Source organism: Papaver somniferum, chromosome 7 (genome assembly GCF_003573695.1).
Source record: "Papaver somniferum cultivar HN1 chromosome 7, ASM357369v1, whole genome shotgun sequence".
Classification (NCBI taxonomy): domain Eukaryota; kingdom Viridiplantae; phylum Streptophyta; class Magnoliopsida; order Ranunculales; family Papaveraceae; genus Papaver; species Papaver somniferum.
This window is the reverse complement of record NC_039364.1, coordinates 111,251,693-111,270,853: the sequence shown is the minus strand read 5'-3', so window position 1 is coordinate 111,270,853 and position 19,161 is coordinate 111,251,693. Positions and strand designations below refer to the sequence as shown.

Genomic DNA, 19,161 nt, shown 5'->3' with positions numbered 1-19,161 from the left:
CCTTGTTGAAGGCCTTTGCTTAAAAATAAAAAAAAATAATTCTGGTTTCCTTTCTTTTATATTTTTCCATAGAAGATTTAACTCCTCTTTATTTCACATCCTCAGTTTCAACTTCATCCGAGTTAACCATAAGCTTACCAATTAAACTTTTGGACCATGCATCTGTTGCTTCACTTATGTAATTGGAAGAACTAATAACACTTATAACTGGATTCATAATGAACTTGCCTATATTCGCAGATCTCATTTACGCAGTGATATTGTTAATCTGATTACTTGAAGTTGTCTCCATATTTCCTTGAGGAACAGATTGGAGATTAGGGTTAAAGAATATGTGAGGAAGAAGGAATATAACTTGATCTTTAATACAATGCGAGAATGAGATAGAATCTAAAGCAGTTATGACCAAATAATTTTATTTCCTAAGATACTGGAACGGATAAACAAAAAAAGGGAAATGATAATTTCTGGTAACAAGTTGTTGCATGTTTTTAGCGTAAAAGGGAGGATAACTAAAGTCATGGGAGAGAAACAAGGGAAGACTTTAGTTTTGAATTTTTTGAATTTTGAATTTATGGATCGGTTTGCACATCATGTAACTCAGAAGAGAATTCATGCTGTCAAAAATTTGAACGAGTATCTGATTTTGATGATCATACTGGTATATACCGGATGAGATCAAAACCGTAATGATGATTTGCAACACTGCTGATTTTGGTAATATAACCAAGTTCAATACTATTAGACTAGACAATATAGTCAGAAGAGAGATGCCAATACACATATTAAGAGTCTAAAAGTGGATGCTTCCCATATTTGAATCAAGTTCCTGAAAGGAGAAATTAGAAATCCATTAGAACAAAACGAAGGAAGGTAAGAGTAGCTTATCATAAGAATCACAAACTAATCACTAAATCAGAAAAACTCAGATAGGAAAAGAAAGAAAATAAACGAAGACTATGGATTTAAAGGCGATATATCAAATCATCCGAAACTAAAAGATTGAAAAGAATATAGATAATCATAGAAAAACAAAGAAGAATCGAGATAGCATCATTGAAATCAAGACAGTTAAAAGATTAAACAAATTTGAAAGAAAAATTATTTTGGTGAGTCAACTCATCAGTCGCCCGATCCTCAGAGCCTTATATCCTCTTTAGCGATCTCAAACCTCCAGGAATGAGTTTGATTGTTTTGTTTTTAGTGAATACTTTTATTAACTTATTTTTTTAGGAGTAAAATTTGCTTAATGATTTGGTAGATTTTTTTTTTTTAAATGTTGTGATTTGATTGAGTTCTTTAATTAACACATTCGTGTAAGTTTGATTGTTTTGGAACATCGAACATTTTTTGTTATTGTGGGCACATCGTTTTTCAGTTTCCAGTCTCACTTAAATAGCTACTCATATATCTATTTCAGGTTTCGGTCATGGGAACGGTGAACTTAGCCCCGTGCAAAACACGGGCAAAACACTAGTAGAGATTCTTCTAAACTCCCCCCCCATCACTAACAGGTGATTATGAAACTCTCTTGAAATACATTAATGGTGTGTTTATTTGCAAAATTCACAATTTCGAGTACTTATAATCCCATGGGATTATAAATTCTGGAATTCATGTAAATCCCTCGTTTGTTTGGTAACCCAATTAAAATTCATAGGATTCATAGAATTATTTCGTCTTAAAGTCCATATATTGTTTGGTATTACCCTTAGAATGCATATATGAGATTTAAATTGCATATATATATATATATATATGGGTCTATGAGATCTGGTGAGATTATGTTTCCTTAAGAATGTTTGGTTGCCCATCTTTTTATGAGTCCATATGGAATCCGACCCCTCCTTCTAAGATGTGTTGTTATATATAAGATTTAAAGTTAAAAAGGTGGGTTTATAAATCTCTTGATAAGTTCCCAGCACATTTTAGAAGGAGGGGTCGGACTCCATATGGACTCATAAAAAAATGGGCAACCAAACATTCTGAAGAAAACAAAATCTCACCAGATCTCATAGACCCATATATCCCACCTTTAAAATTCTACATCCAAAGTCCAAACCCCTCATAAAATACTAACAAATCTCCCACGACTTTAAATAGTCTAGTCCGGAACTGAGTTGTACCGGAGAGTCCAAATCGATCTTGAGTTGCACCGCCTAGACTGGTCACGTGATTTCAGACGTGAGACTATTAAGGGCTCCATTGATTCTAAGAACTCGGTCCTTCTGAAGTAGAAATACACTATAACAGTGAGAGAGAAGAAGGATTCGATCGTCGAACCAGAAGAATCAGCCATGGCAGGAGTAGTAGACTCAAACGACGGAGTTGTTTCTGAAATCATCAACTTTCTCAATGCTTCTCCAACTGCTTTTCATGCTGTTGGCACGTATCTTCATCCATCTCACTGATTCAATCTATTTATTCTTTTTATGAATATTGTAAATCTTCGAAGTTAACTTAGGTTTGATCTTATAAGCATGTTTCAGATGAGGCAAAAAGGCTCTTAAAGAAAGCAGGATTTGAACAAATCTCTGAAAGACAAGATTGGAAGCTTCAAGTTGGAAAGAAGTATTTCTTCACTAGGAATTATTCTAGTATTGTTGCGTTTGCAATCGGGAAAAAGTACGTTCAGTTTCCTCAAATTTGATCCTATTTTGATTGATTTATGTGTACGATTATCTGAATTATGTTGCTGTATTGTTTAGGTTTGTTGCTGGTAATGGATTTCATATTGTTGGTGCTCATACTGATAGTCCTTGTCTCAAGCTCAAACCTGTTTCAAAGGTGAATTTCTCTTAGGTTTTTGAAGTAGAATGCTGTGTAATTGTGGATTTGGGGTTATGGATATTCTAGTAGTTTTGCCTAACGTAAACGCTGAAATTCTTGACATACTTTGTTTTGTTTTAGGTAACTAAAGCAGGTTTTTTGGAGGTTGGTGTTCAAACATATGGAGGTGGTTTATGGCACACTTGGTTCGATCGAGATTTGACTGTTGCAGGACGATTGATTATAAGAGAATCTAAAAATGGTGCCGTTTCATACTCACATCGGCTCGTGAGAATTCAAGAGCCGATTATGCGTATTCCTAACCTAGCAGTTCATTTGGACAGGTTAATGTTATATTAATGAGTTGGGATTACAATGCCTAAGCCTATTTTCTCTTGGGTCATGAATTCTTGTTTGGATGTAGTTTCTTTTTCTCTCAGTTATTGTTTGAACGAAGCATTCATGGTAGGTAACTTTCTACTCTGCTATGTAGGAGTACGGACGGGTTTAAACCGAACTCACAAACTCATCTTGTCCCCATTTTGGCGACATCTGTTAAGGTATTAGAATTTTGCTGGTTTAGTTAAGTGTGTTTAAAGTGTTCAGTATCAATTGTCATTAGACTTTTGGTTCTAAGTAGAAAGTGTTTACAGGCAGAGTTAAATAAGGCAGCAGCTGGCAATGTTTCAGCTGAAAGTGATGGCAAGACATCTAATGACAAAAAGGACACTGATGATAAGAAGCATCATTCACTTCTATTGCAGGTTAAATGCGTCTCAAACATCTGTGTTTTTGTTTGGTGTCAAAAAAATATAACTTGTAACTGAATGATGGCTCTTTTTGCATTCTTACAGCTGCTTGCATCTGAGGTTGGTTGTAAACTAGAAGATATCTGCGATTTTGAGTTACAACTTTGTGACACCCAGCCAAGTATTGTAGCTGGTGCTTTGAAGGAATTTATTTTCTCAGGAAGGCTCGATAATCTTTGCATGTCATTCTGCTCTTTAAAGGTTAAAATCATCAGTTCTGTTAAGTTCTTACTGTTGTTCATTACTATACAATTGGGTTTGCTGGTGGATGGGAATTAGGTACTTTCTGTTGCAAGAAAGAGAACAAGAGGGAATTGGCTAACTTGATTACAGTTACATGGTTTGATTATTGAACGTTGTGGTGTGAATTGGTTTGATTATTGAACATTGTGGTGTGCAAGCATTTGTCCTTCCCAGTGTCTAGTTAAAGTCCCAATTCAACCTCCCAAGTGTGATGTTTTTAATGTATTCTCAGATCTAAGAGTATTTTGGTTTTTGTGGGAGAGAGAGAGGTCTTGAGTTTGAAATGCTGATGGTCTGTAGAATTTTAGCCCATAGTAAGTATGCTTATTTTAATATTTTTGTTTGATACTTATGATTCAGGCCTTGATAGATTCCACGTCTTCTGAAAGCAGTCTTGAAGATGAGCCTGGTGTAAGAATGGTGGCATTATTTGATCACGAGGAGGTAGGATCTAACTCAGCACAAGGAGCTGGCTCTCCTGTCATGTTTGATGCCCTTTCAAGAGTCACAGATTCCCTCAACTCATCAACGTCCAAGGTAGTCATACTCACTGCTCCTACAGTTTGTTGCCATGTCTATCAAATGTAAAAAAGTCAATGCAGCACAACTTTTTCTATGGATTTGTGTTCTCCGCTTTTTGTTTCTGTCCTGTTACTAAACCTTACTTGCTTACTTTGTCTACGGTTGTAGCTGCTTGAGAAAGCAATACAGAAGAGTTTTGTCGTGTCTGCTGATATGGCGCATGCTTTGCACCCAAATTACATGGTATGGCATGTCTTGAGTTGCTTCAAACAATTTTGCATTTTCTGTATTAGCTCTTTCTTATATGTCATTCTCTTTCTTCAGGACAAACATGAAGAAAATCATCAGCCAAAGATGCATGGAGGACTTGTAATCAAACATAATGCTAATCAACGCTATGCAACCAATGCTGTCACCTCTTTCATTTTTCGAGAGATTGCAGAGAAACACAACCTTCCTATTCAGGTACTAGTAATTAATTAAGATTCAACGAAATGTGGCTTAATCACTTCGAATTTCACACACGTTTGTCTGCTGGAAGATGATTTGAAATCTGTATTAGACATCTATTTAGTTGTACAGCAATTTTTTCGATTACCTGATGACAGTTTTCATTCTTATGGTATTGTGATTTAGGATTTTGTTGTTCGCAATGATATGCCATGTGGTTCAACCATCGGTCCCATTCTTGCAAGTGGAATCGGTATCCGCACAGTCGATATTGGTGCCCCACAACTTTCAATGCACAGCATTAGAGAGATGTGCGCTGTTGATGATGTGAAGCATTCCTATCAGCATTTAAAGGCTTTTTATGAGGAGTTTTCTCAACTTGATGGGAAGATTACTGTAGACATTTGAATGGTCTTCCTTTGATTTAGACTCCAATGTTTTTATGAGTATTTAACTCTGTTCGTACGTAGTGGAAAGATTCTATTGAAGGTGAAATGATTGCTTTAATGTCAAACCATATCTCTTGGATTTGGGACCTTGGGATTACTTGCGCTGAATTGATTTCAAGAAAATTTGCAAAAATTTAATTTAATATAATTTCTTTTTTTGAAACTTAAGGAATGATATTAAGAATAAGTGATTACAGCCTGAGCATCTTCCTGTAACTGTTCAGCAATACAGTTAAAATTAGGTTTTAAACCACAAATTTAATTCGCCAATGCCACCCATCTGCGTTTCATAAACAAAGATGTCGTGGCAAGAGATTGACTCAATAAAATATTCACACCTAAACAAAGTATCTTCATCAACTTTGCTTCAAATATCCACTTCACCTAACACGTGTCCACCACACAAATGATACAGCATCAATGGAAAAAGAATGATTCCTTCCAAGGAAAATCATTTCTGTGTTGTACAGCGTCCCCCGTCATCACCTCTAGGCCAATGTAGATCCACTGCAATGAGATACGAGAAAAAAATCTAGTGCGACTATAGTGATGATGGTAATATATAAATTAAGGTGTCGATCATTATATCATCATGTATATGGACAGAGCATGTAACAATAGTGATGATCAATGGCGGAGCTGGACATTTGGTATGGCCCTGACTTAAACATTTTGTTAGCCCTGACTTAAGCCTAATATCTAAACACAAAGTTGGACTTCATTGGGGGGGTGGCTTCAGCCAGGAGAAGCTTGGCTGTAGTTCCACCCCCGGTGATGATGGTGATATATAAATTAAGGTGTCGATGGTGCTGTCGTCAGTTAACAAAAGTTTACTAAAGGATTAGATGCGAGAGATCAAGAGGGGGGAAGGGGGAGACAAAAGAAGATTGTGGGGATGAAGATGAAGGTTACCGTAAATATAAAATGACGAGTTTCGTTCACCCTACCTCGAAGGAGTTAAACGAAGAATGACCTATATGGATCGGATGAGATTTAGGAAAAGGTGGGATAGGAAATAGGTAAAACCTTGCTTATTCCCAAAATAAAATAATGGAACACACTTTAGAGCCGAATGGGGACTTTCCATTTTAATCTAAAATTAAACTTGATAGTCTAATGTTGTTCTTCTAAACCTCGCAGCAACAATCTTATCTAGGTAATGTCTTTATACCTGCCTATCTCCCTTGCTAAGAACAAAAATATCGACTACCAAGAACATGAACTTATAAATACAAACTCGTTAATAGTAATATAGTGGCATGAAACTACACACTACATCAGATGGAGTATAGGGTGATTCCACACAACATGAAGAAACATAAACAAATATAGACACAAGGATTTACGTGGTTCGGTATGATTACCTACGTCCACGGGGTGAAAGGATGTGTATTATTCTTCTTCTTCTTTGGTTACAAGTTGTACTCTCTCTCTCTAGTGGTGATGTTCTCTCAACTCAAGTAGGATGCCTTGTTTTCTTCCTTTCCGACCTCTCTTTCTCTCTCGACTAGCCCTTATAGTTATATGCCAAAGTCGACATACAACAGAATTACAATGTTGGTCACATTACATCACTTTAGCTGTTCTCTATCGGATCTTCACTGATCTCCCGACTTCCTGGTTTGACCGATAGTTCTTCACCCGAGGCCGAGTCTGTATCGCCTGGTTAGCACGATGTCGCCCTTCTTTCTTCTCGTTCCTTTGTTTGACCATCTTCCTTCGTCTGACCGAGTGCTTTCTGATTGTTCGCCCGACCTGTCAAAGGATAAGGGTCACATCACATCCGACACCTATTGGACCATCACGTCCGACCCACGTGATACCTCGCTCTTTGCGCCGTTTAGTTCTATCATGTGCTTCGCCGCTCTTTTTTCTTTGGTATATCATAGCTTAGGATCTTGTCACCTAACCCTGTGGATTATCTACACCTACAAGAAACATCCTCCGTCACCGAGACTTGAGTCCCAAGTAAAAAAAGTTGTTTATAGAAATTTCTCGGTCAAACACAAACTTGACTACCAAGTTACAAAAATTCTATTCCGGATATCTAGTCAAACTCGGCTACCAAGTTACACCGAGACGGCGAGACCAACATGTTTTCAATCATTCACTGACACAGAGATTTGACTAAATAAACCTCACAAAGGGATGGCACAAGCTGTGTACAACCGACTATTATACTAATAAGAATATGGAATTTTAGCTGTTGAGTAAGGTGACGAGGGTCGTTAAACTACTGCTAACCAAAATCAAAACCCAACCTGAACTTGCTCTGCGAATTGACCGAGACTTACTATTGAAGTCTCTAAAATACATTAAGATTTGCTCAGAAACTAACTTGAGAACTGCGACACACACAAAGAAAAACTCACTGCTAGCATGACAACTTCTTTGGTTGCTAAACTTGCTTGACCATTCCTGTGGAACTGCGACGCATGCAAAGAAAAAACTCACTGCTAGCACGACAACTTCTTTGTTTGCTAAACTTGCTTGACCCTGTGGGAGTTTGCCTGCATGTGAGGACACTTATCACACGATAATCATACGATAGCCATAGCCCAATGGCATCATCAATCACACCCCACCCGATTCGTTAGTTGTTGAGCTAAAGTGGAGAGCAATTTGACAAAAAAAAACACGAGGAATTCAGATACCAGGTTAAAACATCGGCGATAGAAGTTGAAGAAAAAAACGTTGTGTAATCAGAGACAAAAGAGAAGCCTGGCTTAATTGGGCCCCCCAAAAAAAATTAGGGGCCCTTACCAATTTATACCCACACCAAAAATCATGTGGGGATTCCAAAAATAGATGAAAATATTCTTTTACCCTTTCCCTAATAATGAAAACTTAAAACCTACATCTAAAAATCTAACGACTCAAAAAATCAAAATCCTCCCTTCCCCTCCCACACCCGACTCCCATCTCTCTATCTCTCGCCATTAACGACACCTGAAGAAAAATAATTTCTTCAATCGATTTCATCGTTGTAATCGTCGATTCGAAATTAAAAACCCCAAATTTAATTCATATTTGCATTTAATTTGGTGGGTTACTTCCGAAATTAGGTTTTCCAACCGAAAAATTGCAGATACAGTTCTAGGGTCGTCATATCGATAGGTTTATACCCTAACAACCCTAATTCTGGGTTTTCATTTTTTTTTATAAAAAATCGTCAACCTGTAAGATGTAGGAGATAACGACCCTAATTCTGGGTTTTAAGATTTAATGGCCTAGGTTAGAGCCGTTTGGGTTTATACATGACCAAATGACGACTCTAAAAGGTATATTTTCACAGAGTCTTTGGGTTGTAGAGCCGTCTATGTATATAGACAACCCTATAACGACTCTTCCTTAGGGTCGTTATGCTATAAAATAAACATTGACGACTTTTCATAACCTGGAAAAAATTGCAGGTTTGGGTCGTCAATGGTAGGGCCAATATAATAACGACTTTTAAGAGTCGTTTGGGTTTAGACCCCCGATATTAACGACCCTTTCACTGGGTGGTTACCAGGTAGTTGTGATTCGACCACTTTGAACAACATATAGACCATTAGAAGAGTATATGAAGTTTACCTGGTTAATTTAAGCTTCGGGTTGTTCATTTTCCCCACTTGAATCACTCATTTCAACAAACCCTAGTTTTCCCTCTAAAACCTACTCTTCTTCTTCTCAACTTACAAAAACCCAATTTTTGTTTTTCAATTCTAACTCTAAAACCTGATTTTAATCTAATCTAATCAATTAACTATCAATACTAATCATCCAGGAACGTTTTAGTCATTTAAAGAAAAATATGGTTAAGAGATGCCTTTGATTTAAGTTTTGGTAACTTTTTTTTTGTCTTAGTGCGGGGCCCCCAATTGTTTTTTGGGGCACCAATTAAACTAGGAAGAGAAGAGAGAGGAGATTAAATGAGGTTTTGGAGATTACGGCATTCAGTTATTTCTAGCGTTAGGGTTTTCTCAAATACAAACTTCCCATTCCACCTTTCTACTTCTACATCTTGTTTAATCAAAACATCTTCAATTTCATTCTCTACAATTACTTCTACTACGACAACAACAAAGAAGATGCCAGGAATCGAGCCGACGATTACAGATTGGCCTGCTAACAGAGTGAGAGAGACTTTTATTAGTTTCTTCCAATAAAAAGATCACACGAATTGGCCGTCTAGTCCTGTTGTTCCTGTCAATGATCCTACTCTTCTCTTTGCTAATGCTGGTTCGTCTCTCTATCTCATCGCCTTCCTATTTTGAAATATCAAATCCGTGATAAGTTTGTATGAATTTATATAGCTAATCCCTTTTCGGGATTTGAATTTTATTATGGCTATTTAGTATGTTATTACTTGATTATATATATTAAGGTCTCATAACATGGTATGGTTTTTACAGGCATGAACCAGTTCAAGCCAATTTTCCTAGGAACTGCTGATCCTAGAACTGACTTGGGTAAGCTCAAGCGTGCTTGTGATACTCAAAAGTGTATTCGTGCTGGTGGCAAGCATAATGATCTGGATGATGTTGGGAAAGATACCTACCATCATACATTTTTTGAGATGCTTGGTAACTGGTCCTTTGGAGATTACTTCAAAACTCAAGCTATTTCATGGGCATGGGAGCTTCTCACGCAGGTTTGTTAAGTGGAACTGGTTGAGTTTTTCAACTTCAAGTTTTCTTTTATCTCATTATACTTGTTAGAAAAGGTATTTTTGATAGAATGATGGAATAGAATTTCATACAGTATATGTCTTTCTTGTTTCTTGTTTCATACAGTATATGTCTTTCTTGTTTCTTGTATTATGTATTGACACATGCTATGCTGGTTGTTTGTTTCTCTTGTAATCTTTATGGAACACTGAGAGTTTGGTATTTAGCTAGTGATATTTGATCCCCAGGTGTATAAGCTACCCGCTGACCGTATATATGCCACGTATTTTGGTGGTGACGAGAAATTGGGCCTTGAAGCTGATAATGAAGCAAGAGATATATGGCTGAAATTTTTGCCACCTGCTCGCGTTTTGCCCTTTGGGTGCAAGGTATGTTTCTGGTAGATATAATTTGTCTCGAGTATAGATAAGAGTCTCATGGTTTCACATGATTTCTGCCAAAAAAACAAAAAAAAAAGGAATGTGAAAGACCAGAATCCTAATGCTAGTGCAAGTTTGGAAATCCAGAGTCGATTGTAACACATTTTTAAAGTTTTGATGTGGTAAATTAGCCGTTCAAACTAACGAACCAACAGAATCCTAATTGCTTTTGCAATCATTCAAAACGTATAAATTAATGTTGATTACAGCCTTGATGAATGTAATGGTTGTAGATACTAGATATTTCATTTTCAGAATACATTGATATATTTATTTAAATAGAAAATGCTGTGATATAAATAGTTCATATGTTATTCTTGTTGCTGGTATATTTATTATTGAACCAACTTTGTGGTGGTGGCCTGGTGGCTTATTCATAGGATTATTATGAATGTAAAATTGGTTATGCTATCACTCGTTACATCTGAACAACGTTGAATTAATAATTACACTTTCAGTTATGGTGGAACCGTGGAAGAAAAAAATGAGACTCATTTAGAACCATACATCTATTTTCTTTAAGTAATATTCTCGCATAATATTCTTTATACCTATGCTAGACAGTGAAGTTGTCTTTATTACCATGGGTGAAATTCTATCTTGAGCTCAAGTATACTTTTGCCTTTATTATACCATCATTAGGATAACTTCTGGGAGATGGGCGATACTGGTCCTTGCGGACCTTGCACAGAAATCCATTTTGATAGAATTGGCAACCGAGATGCTGCTTCATTGGTCAACAATGACGATCCAACATGCATTGATATATGGAATCTTGTATTTATTCAGGTAAAAACTTTGCCGATGGGTAATGGTTCACTAAGTAATTCATTTGTAACCACTTCTTTAGGCTATGTTATGTTCCCTCACTTTGTTTAACTAACCTTACTTCTGTTTCTTTCTCTTTCGCAGTTCAACAGGGAAGCAGGTGCCTCTCTGAAACCTCTCCCTTCGAAGCATGTAGACACTGGGATGGGTTTTGAGCGGTTGACTTCGATTCTTCAAAACAAAATGAGCAACTATGACACGGATGTGTTCATGCCCATTTTTTATGCAATCCAACAAGTATGGTGATAATGCAGTAATCTCGTCTTTTGCCTTTATTCTTTATCTTACAAAGTCTCTGAGACTGATGATCATATGTGGTTTATGCATGTCTTATTCTATGTTTATTCTCAATCCATTAAGGGAGTAAGCTAGGCCAAACGTGACTAAATTTGTGAGGGATATAAGATATGGTGTAAGATGGTGCCGCTGTTCTTGGGAGTTTGAAAGTGACATTTGGATCTTGTTAATCTTTTTCACTTAGTCATAGATATGAGGTTTCACCGTGGCCACTTTTTTTGTTTCCTTGCTTAACTATGGATTAACTTCTCTGTCCTTTGTGGCTTAGCCTATTGACCTGTTTCTTACTATCCGTGGAGTTTCAACCCATTTTTCTTTGAACCCAAGTGTTGACTCGAACCAAATTCCATTTATTTCATACCTCTGCTTAAGTAGAGAAGTATTTTTTCTTCTAATTTTTCCTTACTTTCATGATATCATCTGTATACTCATGTGAGCACTTGATGGTTGCTTAGTTTAGTTGTAAAATCTAACTTCATAAGAGTCAGGATATTGATTGAAAAGTATTTTTTAACGATTACGGATTTAAAAAACTTAGGCCACCGGAGCTCGACCATACTCTGGAAAAGTTGGAGCAGATGATGTGGACAAAATTGACATGGCTTACAGGGTTGTGGCTGACCATATTAGAACTCTTTCTTTTGCGATTGCAGATGGATCTCGTCCAGGTGAAATGTCCAAAGCTGAAAATGAGTGTTTAATTGTTCAGTTCCTTTCCTGTTGTGTTGTTGCTCTCTTAATTTCATTCATATGCCCAATTAATAAGTATATCACCTCCTTTATCGAAGCTGAGGCTCAACTGGTGTCTCATATAAGAACTATCAAACTCCCCAGGCAAAGCTTAATTAAGCTAAAAAGAGTTTCTTTCTGTGTGGTTTCTTGGGTTATTTGTGTTTTGGTTGTGCATTAGAGCCGTCTTAATTCAGTATCAGTTTTTATATTTGATTTTTCATATTTGTGAATAATAAATTATTTGGACTCACTTTGATATACCACATGTAGGCAATGAGGGTCGTGAATATGTCCTGCGTCGAGCAGTGCGCTATGGAAGTGAAGTACTTAAAGGTCAAGAAGGTTTCTTCAGTGGGTATGAATTCTATTCAATAAAACTTCCATGGATTGAACTGCTTTAGGCTGATGCACAATAAAGCTGTTGAGGCTCAAGGATGCACGATAAAAACTTTTGAAACTCATACCTTCTTAACATGGAAAGTATACTAGATAAAATCTTCTCATTTCAGTGCTAGGATGAAGGATATACATCATTATTTTATGCCAGAATCTGCACACGAGTATTTTAGCTGTCTCACTAAATCATTTAGCCGAAAGCTTAATTGAATCTGATGCGTGCAGTAACTGTGTATTTGTATTTGTTTTGGCCCTCTCTCTAATTGTTTGTGCTTGTGCCTGTGTCCAGACTTGTAAGAGTTGTGGTGGAACTGATGGGGGATGTCTTTCCAGAATTGAGGCATCATGAAGTGAATATTAGAAACACTATCGCAGAGGAGGAAACAAGTTTTGGAAGGACATTACTTAAGGTATCATGAGTTCATCTCTCTCTCTCTCACATACACACACACGCACATTACCAATTCTTAAGAATGTTACTTAGGTATCATGTTACCGATGTACTTCGCAAATAACTTCAGAAGCTTAGCCTACCTTTGACCTGCCTCCAGGGTATTGAGAAGTTTAAGAAGGCTGCTCAAGATCTCGAGGGGAAAGTATTAAGTGGACAGGTGAGTGTCACCGGTTTAGTTTGTTGCTATTGTTTTTTCTTTTTGAATCATGTAGGTTGTTTGGGGATTAGGTAGTACAGTACTTGTTTTTAATCTGTTAGCTTGCCTTAAGAAGCCTTTCAAACTTGTATTTCTGAAATTTATATTTATCATCATGGGCCTCTTCGAGGCGATAAGTTAAAGCATGTTGACTAATGTTCTCGGCATCCTTTTTGTTCGTATACAAAATGTACTTAGATCACAATGCTCTAATTTTTCACTGTTATTATGTTAGTCTCCACACCTGAGAGAATGAGTTGTGGAGAGCTTATTCTGGGAAGTCATCATGCTTAATCGTTTGGCACACCTGTTTTTTTCCCCCATAGCTGAAGAGTTCAAAAGTCAATCTCATGAGATACTGGGAAGTGTGATTTTTCTTATGGATATAGAATCCGACTCTTGATAGTTTGCAGGATGCGTTTCTCTTATGGGATACATATGGGTTTCCTTTGGATCTAACTCAGGTTTGTGATCTAGAAATTGTAGTTAAGCTTTCATATTTTTAACACTTAAAGGATGTAGATTTTGCTAAAGCACCTAAGCTACCTTATGTCTATCAGCTGATGGCAGAAGAAAGAGGCCTGCTAGTTGATGCAAAGGGTTTCGAGGATGCAATGGAGGAAGCAAGAAATAGATCCAGGAGTGCCCAGACTAAGGTGTTATTTCATCTGCCTAGTGCATTTTTTTTCATCTGGCTGTTTTTATGAGATATCTAAATTATGCCCTGAGGACCAAAATTTCCCAACTTATTTTAGATTACCATTTGTTTTTTCTTATTTATATCATTTTCTTACTTGATGATTTTCTTTCTCTTTATAAAGTTTGCTGTCTATTTTTACTTTGCGGGATCTTGTGTCTTGGGACATTATGAACTAATTGAAGATGGCAAGTGTGCCAGCTTAATAAACTTTGTTTTCTCAGGTGTAATTTTTTTTTAATGCTGGAGACATAGCTCCTCTTTCTGGTGGCGAAACAACCAAACTAATGTTTTTTACATTTTTAATACGATTTTGATAAGATTTTGTTGTAAACTTGTAATTACTATTGCTGGAGTGTTATTTAAAAACTAGTGGGAGGTAGTTTATTTAAGAACACAAAAGTCAAACTTAATCGAAATTTTCCTTTCAGTGTTTAAAGTCTGTGCTTTTGATACACTGCATGTGTGCCTAGGCAGCTTATCGAGGTCCTACAATTGCATTTAGCTTCGTAAATCCCATGTAATATTATGGGCTGATCTGGATTATGCTTCTATCGGATAAAGTGTGCTGTATATACCAGTTAAAGAGAAAATTTTCCATTGGAAGTGTAACTTATAACTTCCCTGACTTGTTCATACTCTATTGTACTTACAAATATATCTGGCAGCAAGTTGGTGGTGCTATTGTCATGGATGCTGATGCCACTTCGGAATTGCACAAGAGGGGAGTCTCCCCAACAGATGATAACTACAAGTTTATCTGGAATAAGGTTGGTAGAATGAAGCATCTTTACGTTTGTTTTTTTGGCAAATTGCATGATGTCCTTAGTATTACTAAATTGCTTGTGAAAAAATATAAATGTTCGAGGTAGTGGGTTGTTGTATTATGTATCTATGGATTCTCCATTTCCAGCAGGTAAAAAGTTTTTCTCTGTAGCCAGGTATAACTACTTATTGCATGTTACGTGTAGTCATCATATACAAAATGTTTATTGTTTTCCAATTTCTTCTTTATCATTCATCTTGCTTACACTTGCAGATTCCTGTATTCCATTGGTAACCACTTCTCTATTTTTCATTTAACTATGTTGGTTCTCCTTCAATTTTTGCTTCTCACATTCTTCCTTCTGTTTCTTGGATTATAAGTAGGAAATTGGAATTCGTTGAATTTTCGAATTCTCAATTGTTATCAATCAGCTTTAGTTAATTTGTCTGTATTGCTTGTAGAACCACGAGAGTGTTGTAAAAGCTATATACAATGGCGCAGAATATATGACCAGTGCTAGTGTTGGTGATGAAGTTGGTATTATTATGGAAACAACAAGCTTCTATGCTGAACAAGGTGGTCAGGTACTTACAACTTGCTATATGTTTTTTTTTTTTGATGCATTTCATAACTCATCAATCATCCCAATGTGAAGCTCAGTTACCTTTAGACTCGCATGTTTTGAAAAAGTAGCTATAACCAAAAGTGATCCATAAACGGTCTATGGTGTTATGTGTTGAAACCGCAGTCCTGGCCCTGGTACAATGTGTGGTTGCACACCTAGCATGGTTGGCCAGATTTGATACTGACTGTTATTGATTTATTTGCATATAGTATGTACACACTTACAAATACTAAATTCTTGTTTCTTCTAGTCTTGATGTAAAATATCTAGAACATTTACTGAACCAACCAACAATACAGATCCAGGATGGAAAATATCTCTCCATGTTTGTGTCCAAAGGCCTGCACTAGTTGTGCGTCCTATAGGGATATTGCCAGCGAAGCTATTTGAAGGTATGGTAGTTAAAGACTGCGTATAAACTAAACGACTGCTGCCTCCAGAATCCTAACTGAATCATGTCTTGCTTTTTGTATGTTCACATGATAATAATGTATCTTCTTTGCGTCCTGCAAATACTCCTTCTCTTGCCTAACTTATTCATCTGGTCTCAGATATTTGACACCGGGTCCATTGTGTGCTCCTCTGGGTCATTTCAAGTTTGTAATGTTTTGGTGGTTTTGTTATTCATATTGGTTCTTTCACTGGAGAGACTGGCAAAATTTCTGTGGGTGATAAAGTGACCTGTAAAGTAAATTACACAAACTCTTTTGCTTTCTCTTGTTGTCATTTTACTGTAGTTGTTCATCTTTTCTTATTTGTTTATTTGTCTGGTGATGATTCGAACAGGTTAACTATGACAGGCGTGCTCTTAATGCCCCAAACCACACTTGTACCCACATGCTTAATTATGCTCTAAAGGTATTCCACATTCATTTTTGACGATCTTTTAGGATCAAGCGAATAATCTATCTCTCAATTGTTGTGTAAGTAACTCTATTGCACAAATGCAGGAAGTTCTTGGTCCTCATGTTGATCAGAAGGGGTCTATTGTTCTTCCAGAAAAGTTGCGTTTTGATTTCTCCCATGGTATAATATGCTTTGTTAAATTTTTTCATCAGGCTTATGAAAACAAATGAATAAAGTGGAGAAAAAAAAATCTTGCTATTTGGCCTGAATTTAACCTACATTTACTTTTTGGCAGGCAAGCCCATTCCTCCTAATGATTTGAGGAAAATTGAGTCAATTGTGAACAAACAAATCGATGATGAAATGGATGTATACGCCACGGAGGCAACTCTTGCTGATGCCAAGCGTATCAATGGTTTACAAGCTGTTTTTGGAGAAGTAAGCTGCTTTGTTCTCTTGGAAATCAGATTAAATTTAAAAGAATTTGCTCAACCATAGTCTGACCTTTCTAAGTATGAAAACTAGATCATCATTAAATTTTCCTTTAACGTGTCGATTCAGGTGTACCCTGACCCAGTTAGAGTTGTGGCAATTGGTAGGAAGGTAGAGGATCTCCTTGCTGATCCTGATAGTAAAGAATGGTTAACAATCTCAACAGAATTTTGTGGAGGTATGTGTTATTGCTCATGCTGCTAAAGGTTTCCTGAAAGTATAATTTATCTTTTCAAAGTAAATGTGGGATTATGAAAATGCATGAGAAATTCAAAAAGCACAAGGAGATTGTGGAGGCTTCAGTTTGGACTTCTGAATACAGTGCATTACAAAAATGAGCACTCCTGTGTGTCAGAAAATATTACTGGCTTTTTCACTTTAGAAATCAGTAAACTATATTCAAATTTGGTGGTCTTCTCGATTAGTTGTTATCATGCTCTAAAATCTATTTAACTAGGAACTCATATCTCAAATACGCGAGACGCAAAAGCCTTCGCTCTTTTATTTGAGGAGGGAATTGCTAAGGGTATCCGCAGAATAACTGCTGTCACAACTGGTGGTGCATTTGAGGCAATAAATTTGGCGAAAGAAATAGATCTACAAATTAGTGACGCATTCAAGTTAGAGGGTAGCACTCTCGAAAAGGTACTAAAAAAAAATCCTGCCTTTTTAGATTCATGATAACTTCACCCCACTGATTTGCAGTAGATGCCATACTGCATGTTTTAATGTATATTTTTCTGGAACTAACCTCTAAGATATCGACCTTGTATTTTCTTACCTTCCCTTTTGCAAACAGCATTAATGCTCTGTTTATATTTTTTTCATCATCAGAAAGTAGCTGCTCTCAAAAATCTGTTGGATGCCGCAACTATTCCAGCACCTATGAAAGCAGATTTGAAAGACAGGGTCTCCAAACTTCAGGTATTGTAGTTAAACATCCCTATTTGTATTCACATGTACGAGTATGTTTCGATTTCTTAATGATACAGTGAATCAAGTTAAAAAAAACTCTTTCGTATCAGGATCAAATTAGAAAGGCCCAAAAGAAAATAGCGGAAGAAAATATGCAGAAAGCTGTTAAGGTTGCTACAGAGATGGCAGACACTGCTATTGCAGATGGAAAAGCTTTCTGCATATCTCCTATTGATGTGGGTCTTGACCCAGCTGCAGCCCGTGAAGCAGTTGTGAAAGTTATGGAAAAGAAGGTCGTTATTTCTTTTAACTTGCTCTCGGTTTTCAATTACAAATACTGTTCTCCAAGGGGACTGCATTTAAATCTGTCTATGGTGCTTTTATAACACAAGGATGAGGTATCTATTTCTTGTAATGAGATACATATTCACATTAGGGGTTACTTTTTCTTAGATGGATATGAAATTGGATGCACCCTTGACCCATGATTCAAACGTGGGTTTAGAACACCTGGATATGCTCAGTTTTGAAATGGGTTGGAAACAATAAACAGCCCTATAGGGGTCAAAACTTTTATTTTTAAACATAACGTCAGAGTGGAATAGAAGGAGGAAGCAGAGGATTTCAGTCTGTAGCAAATGGGTTACAGAAAGACCCTCCGCAGTAAATAATAGTGGTCAAGTGTTTATGATGACCTCCATTTTCTACTGACAGGGATTACCAATTATGGTATTTAGCAAAGATGCAGTCACAAACAAGGCTGTAGTGTATGCCGGGGTACCTGTGAATGGAGATACTAGCAAAGGGTTAGAGGTGTCTGAGTGGTTGACAGCTGCTCTTGGTCCAATAAAAGGGAGACGCGGTAAAGGAAAGGGTGGTCTCGCTCAAGGCCAGGTTGGAAATTAAATTACTGTCATTATATTGTTTCACTTGTCTGACACAGTCGGGAACATCGGCTGTGATTAGTTCACGATCTAGTTCATTTATTATTCAGATACTCTGTCCCTGAATAGTACATTGGTTAGGTTGTTTCTTGAACATGCTTTGTGCTGCAATCCTAAGAACCTTGGGTGCTTTCGCAGAAAGCGTATCCATTTTCGGTTCATCCTAGGTTTTGGAAAATATATATTTCAGTTGGGAACCAAGTTGGTCTTTTTAACTTCAGTGTATTGTTTTTAATGTGGAAATTGATTGAATTCCAGGGTACTCATGCGACACGCATGAAGGAAGCCATGGACATAGCGACGGAATTCGCTTCAATGAAGTTGAGATAATGATACTGCTGTAAGCACCTGTCAGACTTAATAGTCCCCTATCCGTGGTGCAAAAGTGTGTTTTTATTGATTCAGAAAATTGAAACTGGGAAAATGGTGAAAATAGTTCTTTTTTGTTATAGCAAAAAAACTAGTAAACTGCATGAATCTGTTATACCGAGAAGAAAAGTTTGACTATCCATGTCATATTAATTGTGAGTGTAAAACACAGGTTAGATGTTTTGTATTATGTTCTCAGTTTTCCTGCTTCTTGATCTTGATATTATCTTTATCTCCACTTTTTTTTTTTTCTCACGTTATAAACCCCCG

General features: G+C 36.9%; 1 protein-coding gene and 1 pseudogene across 2 annotated transcripts; both read left to right on the top strand.

Moving 5' to 3' along the window:
* Nucleotides 1-2,224: 2,224 nt before the first annotated feature.
* On the top strand, nucleotides 2,225-5,390 carry LOC113298134 (probable aspartyl aminopeptidase). 2 transcript variants are annotated; one of them, XM_026546806.1, is made up of 11 exons: nucleotides 2,226-2,385; nucleotides 2,490-2,625; nucleotides 2,709-2,787; nucleotides 2,911-3,113; nucleotides 3,263-3,329; nucleotides 3,423-3,533; nucleotides 3,624-3,779; nucleotides 4,182-4,358; nucleotides 4,512-4,586; nucleotides 4,668-4,808; nucleotides 4,980-5,390. In XM_026546806.1, exons 1-11 carry the CDS (start codon nucleotides 2,298-2,300, stop codon nucleotides 5,199-5,201), a joined length of 1,455 nt encoding a protein of 484 aa, XP_026402591.1. In that variant the 5' UTR covers nucleotides 2,226-2,297; the 3' UTR covers nucleotides 5,202-5,390. The 2 variants fall into 2 exon arrangements, with proteins under 2 accessions (XP_026402590.1, XP_026402591.1); XM_026546805.1 differs by having other exon boundaries at nucleotides 2,225-2,385; nucleotides 4,512-4,808.
* Nucleotides 5,391-9,172: 3,782 nt separating this feature from the next.
* LOC113298133 lies at nucleotides 9,173-19,109 on the top strand (annotated as a pseudogene).
* The last annotated feature ends 52 nt before the right edge of the window (nucleotides 19,110-19,161 follow it).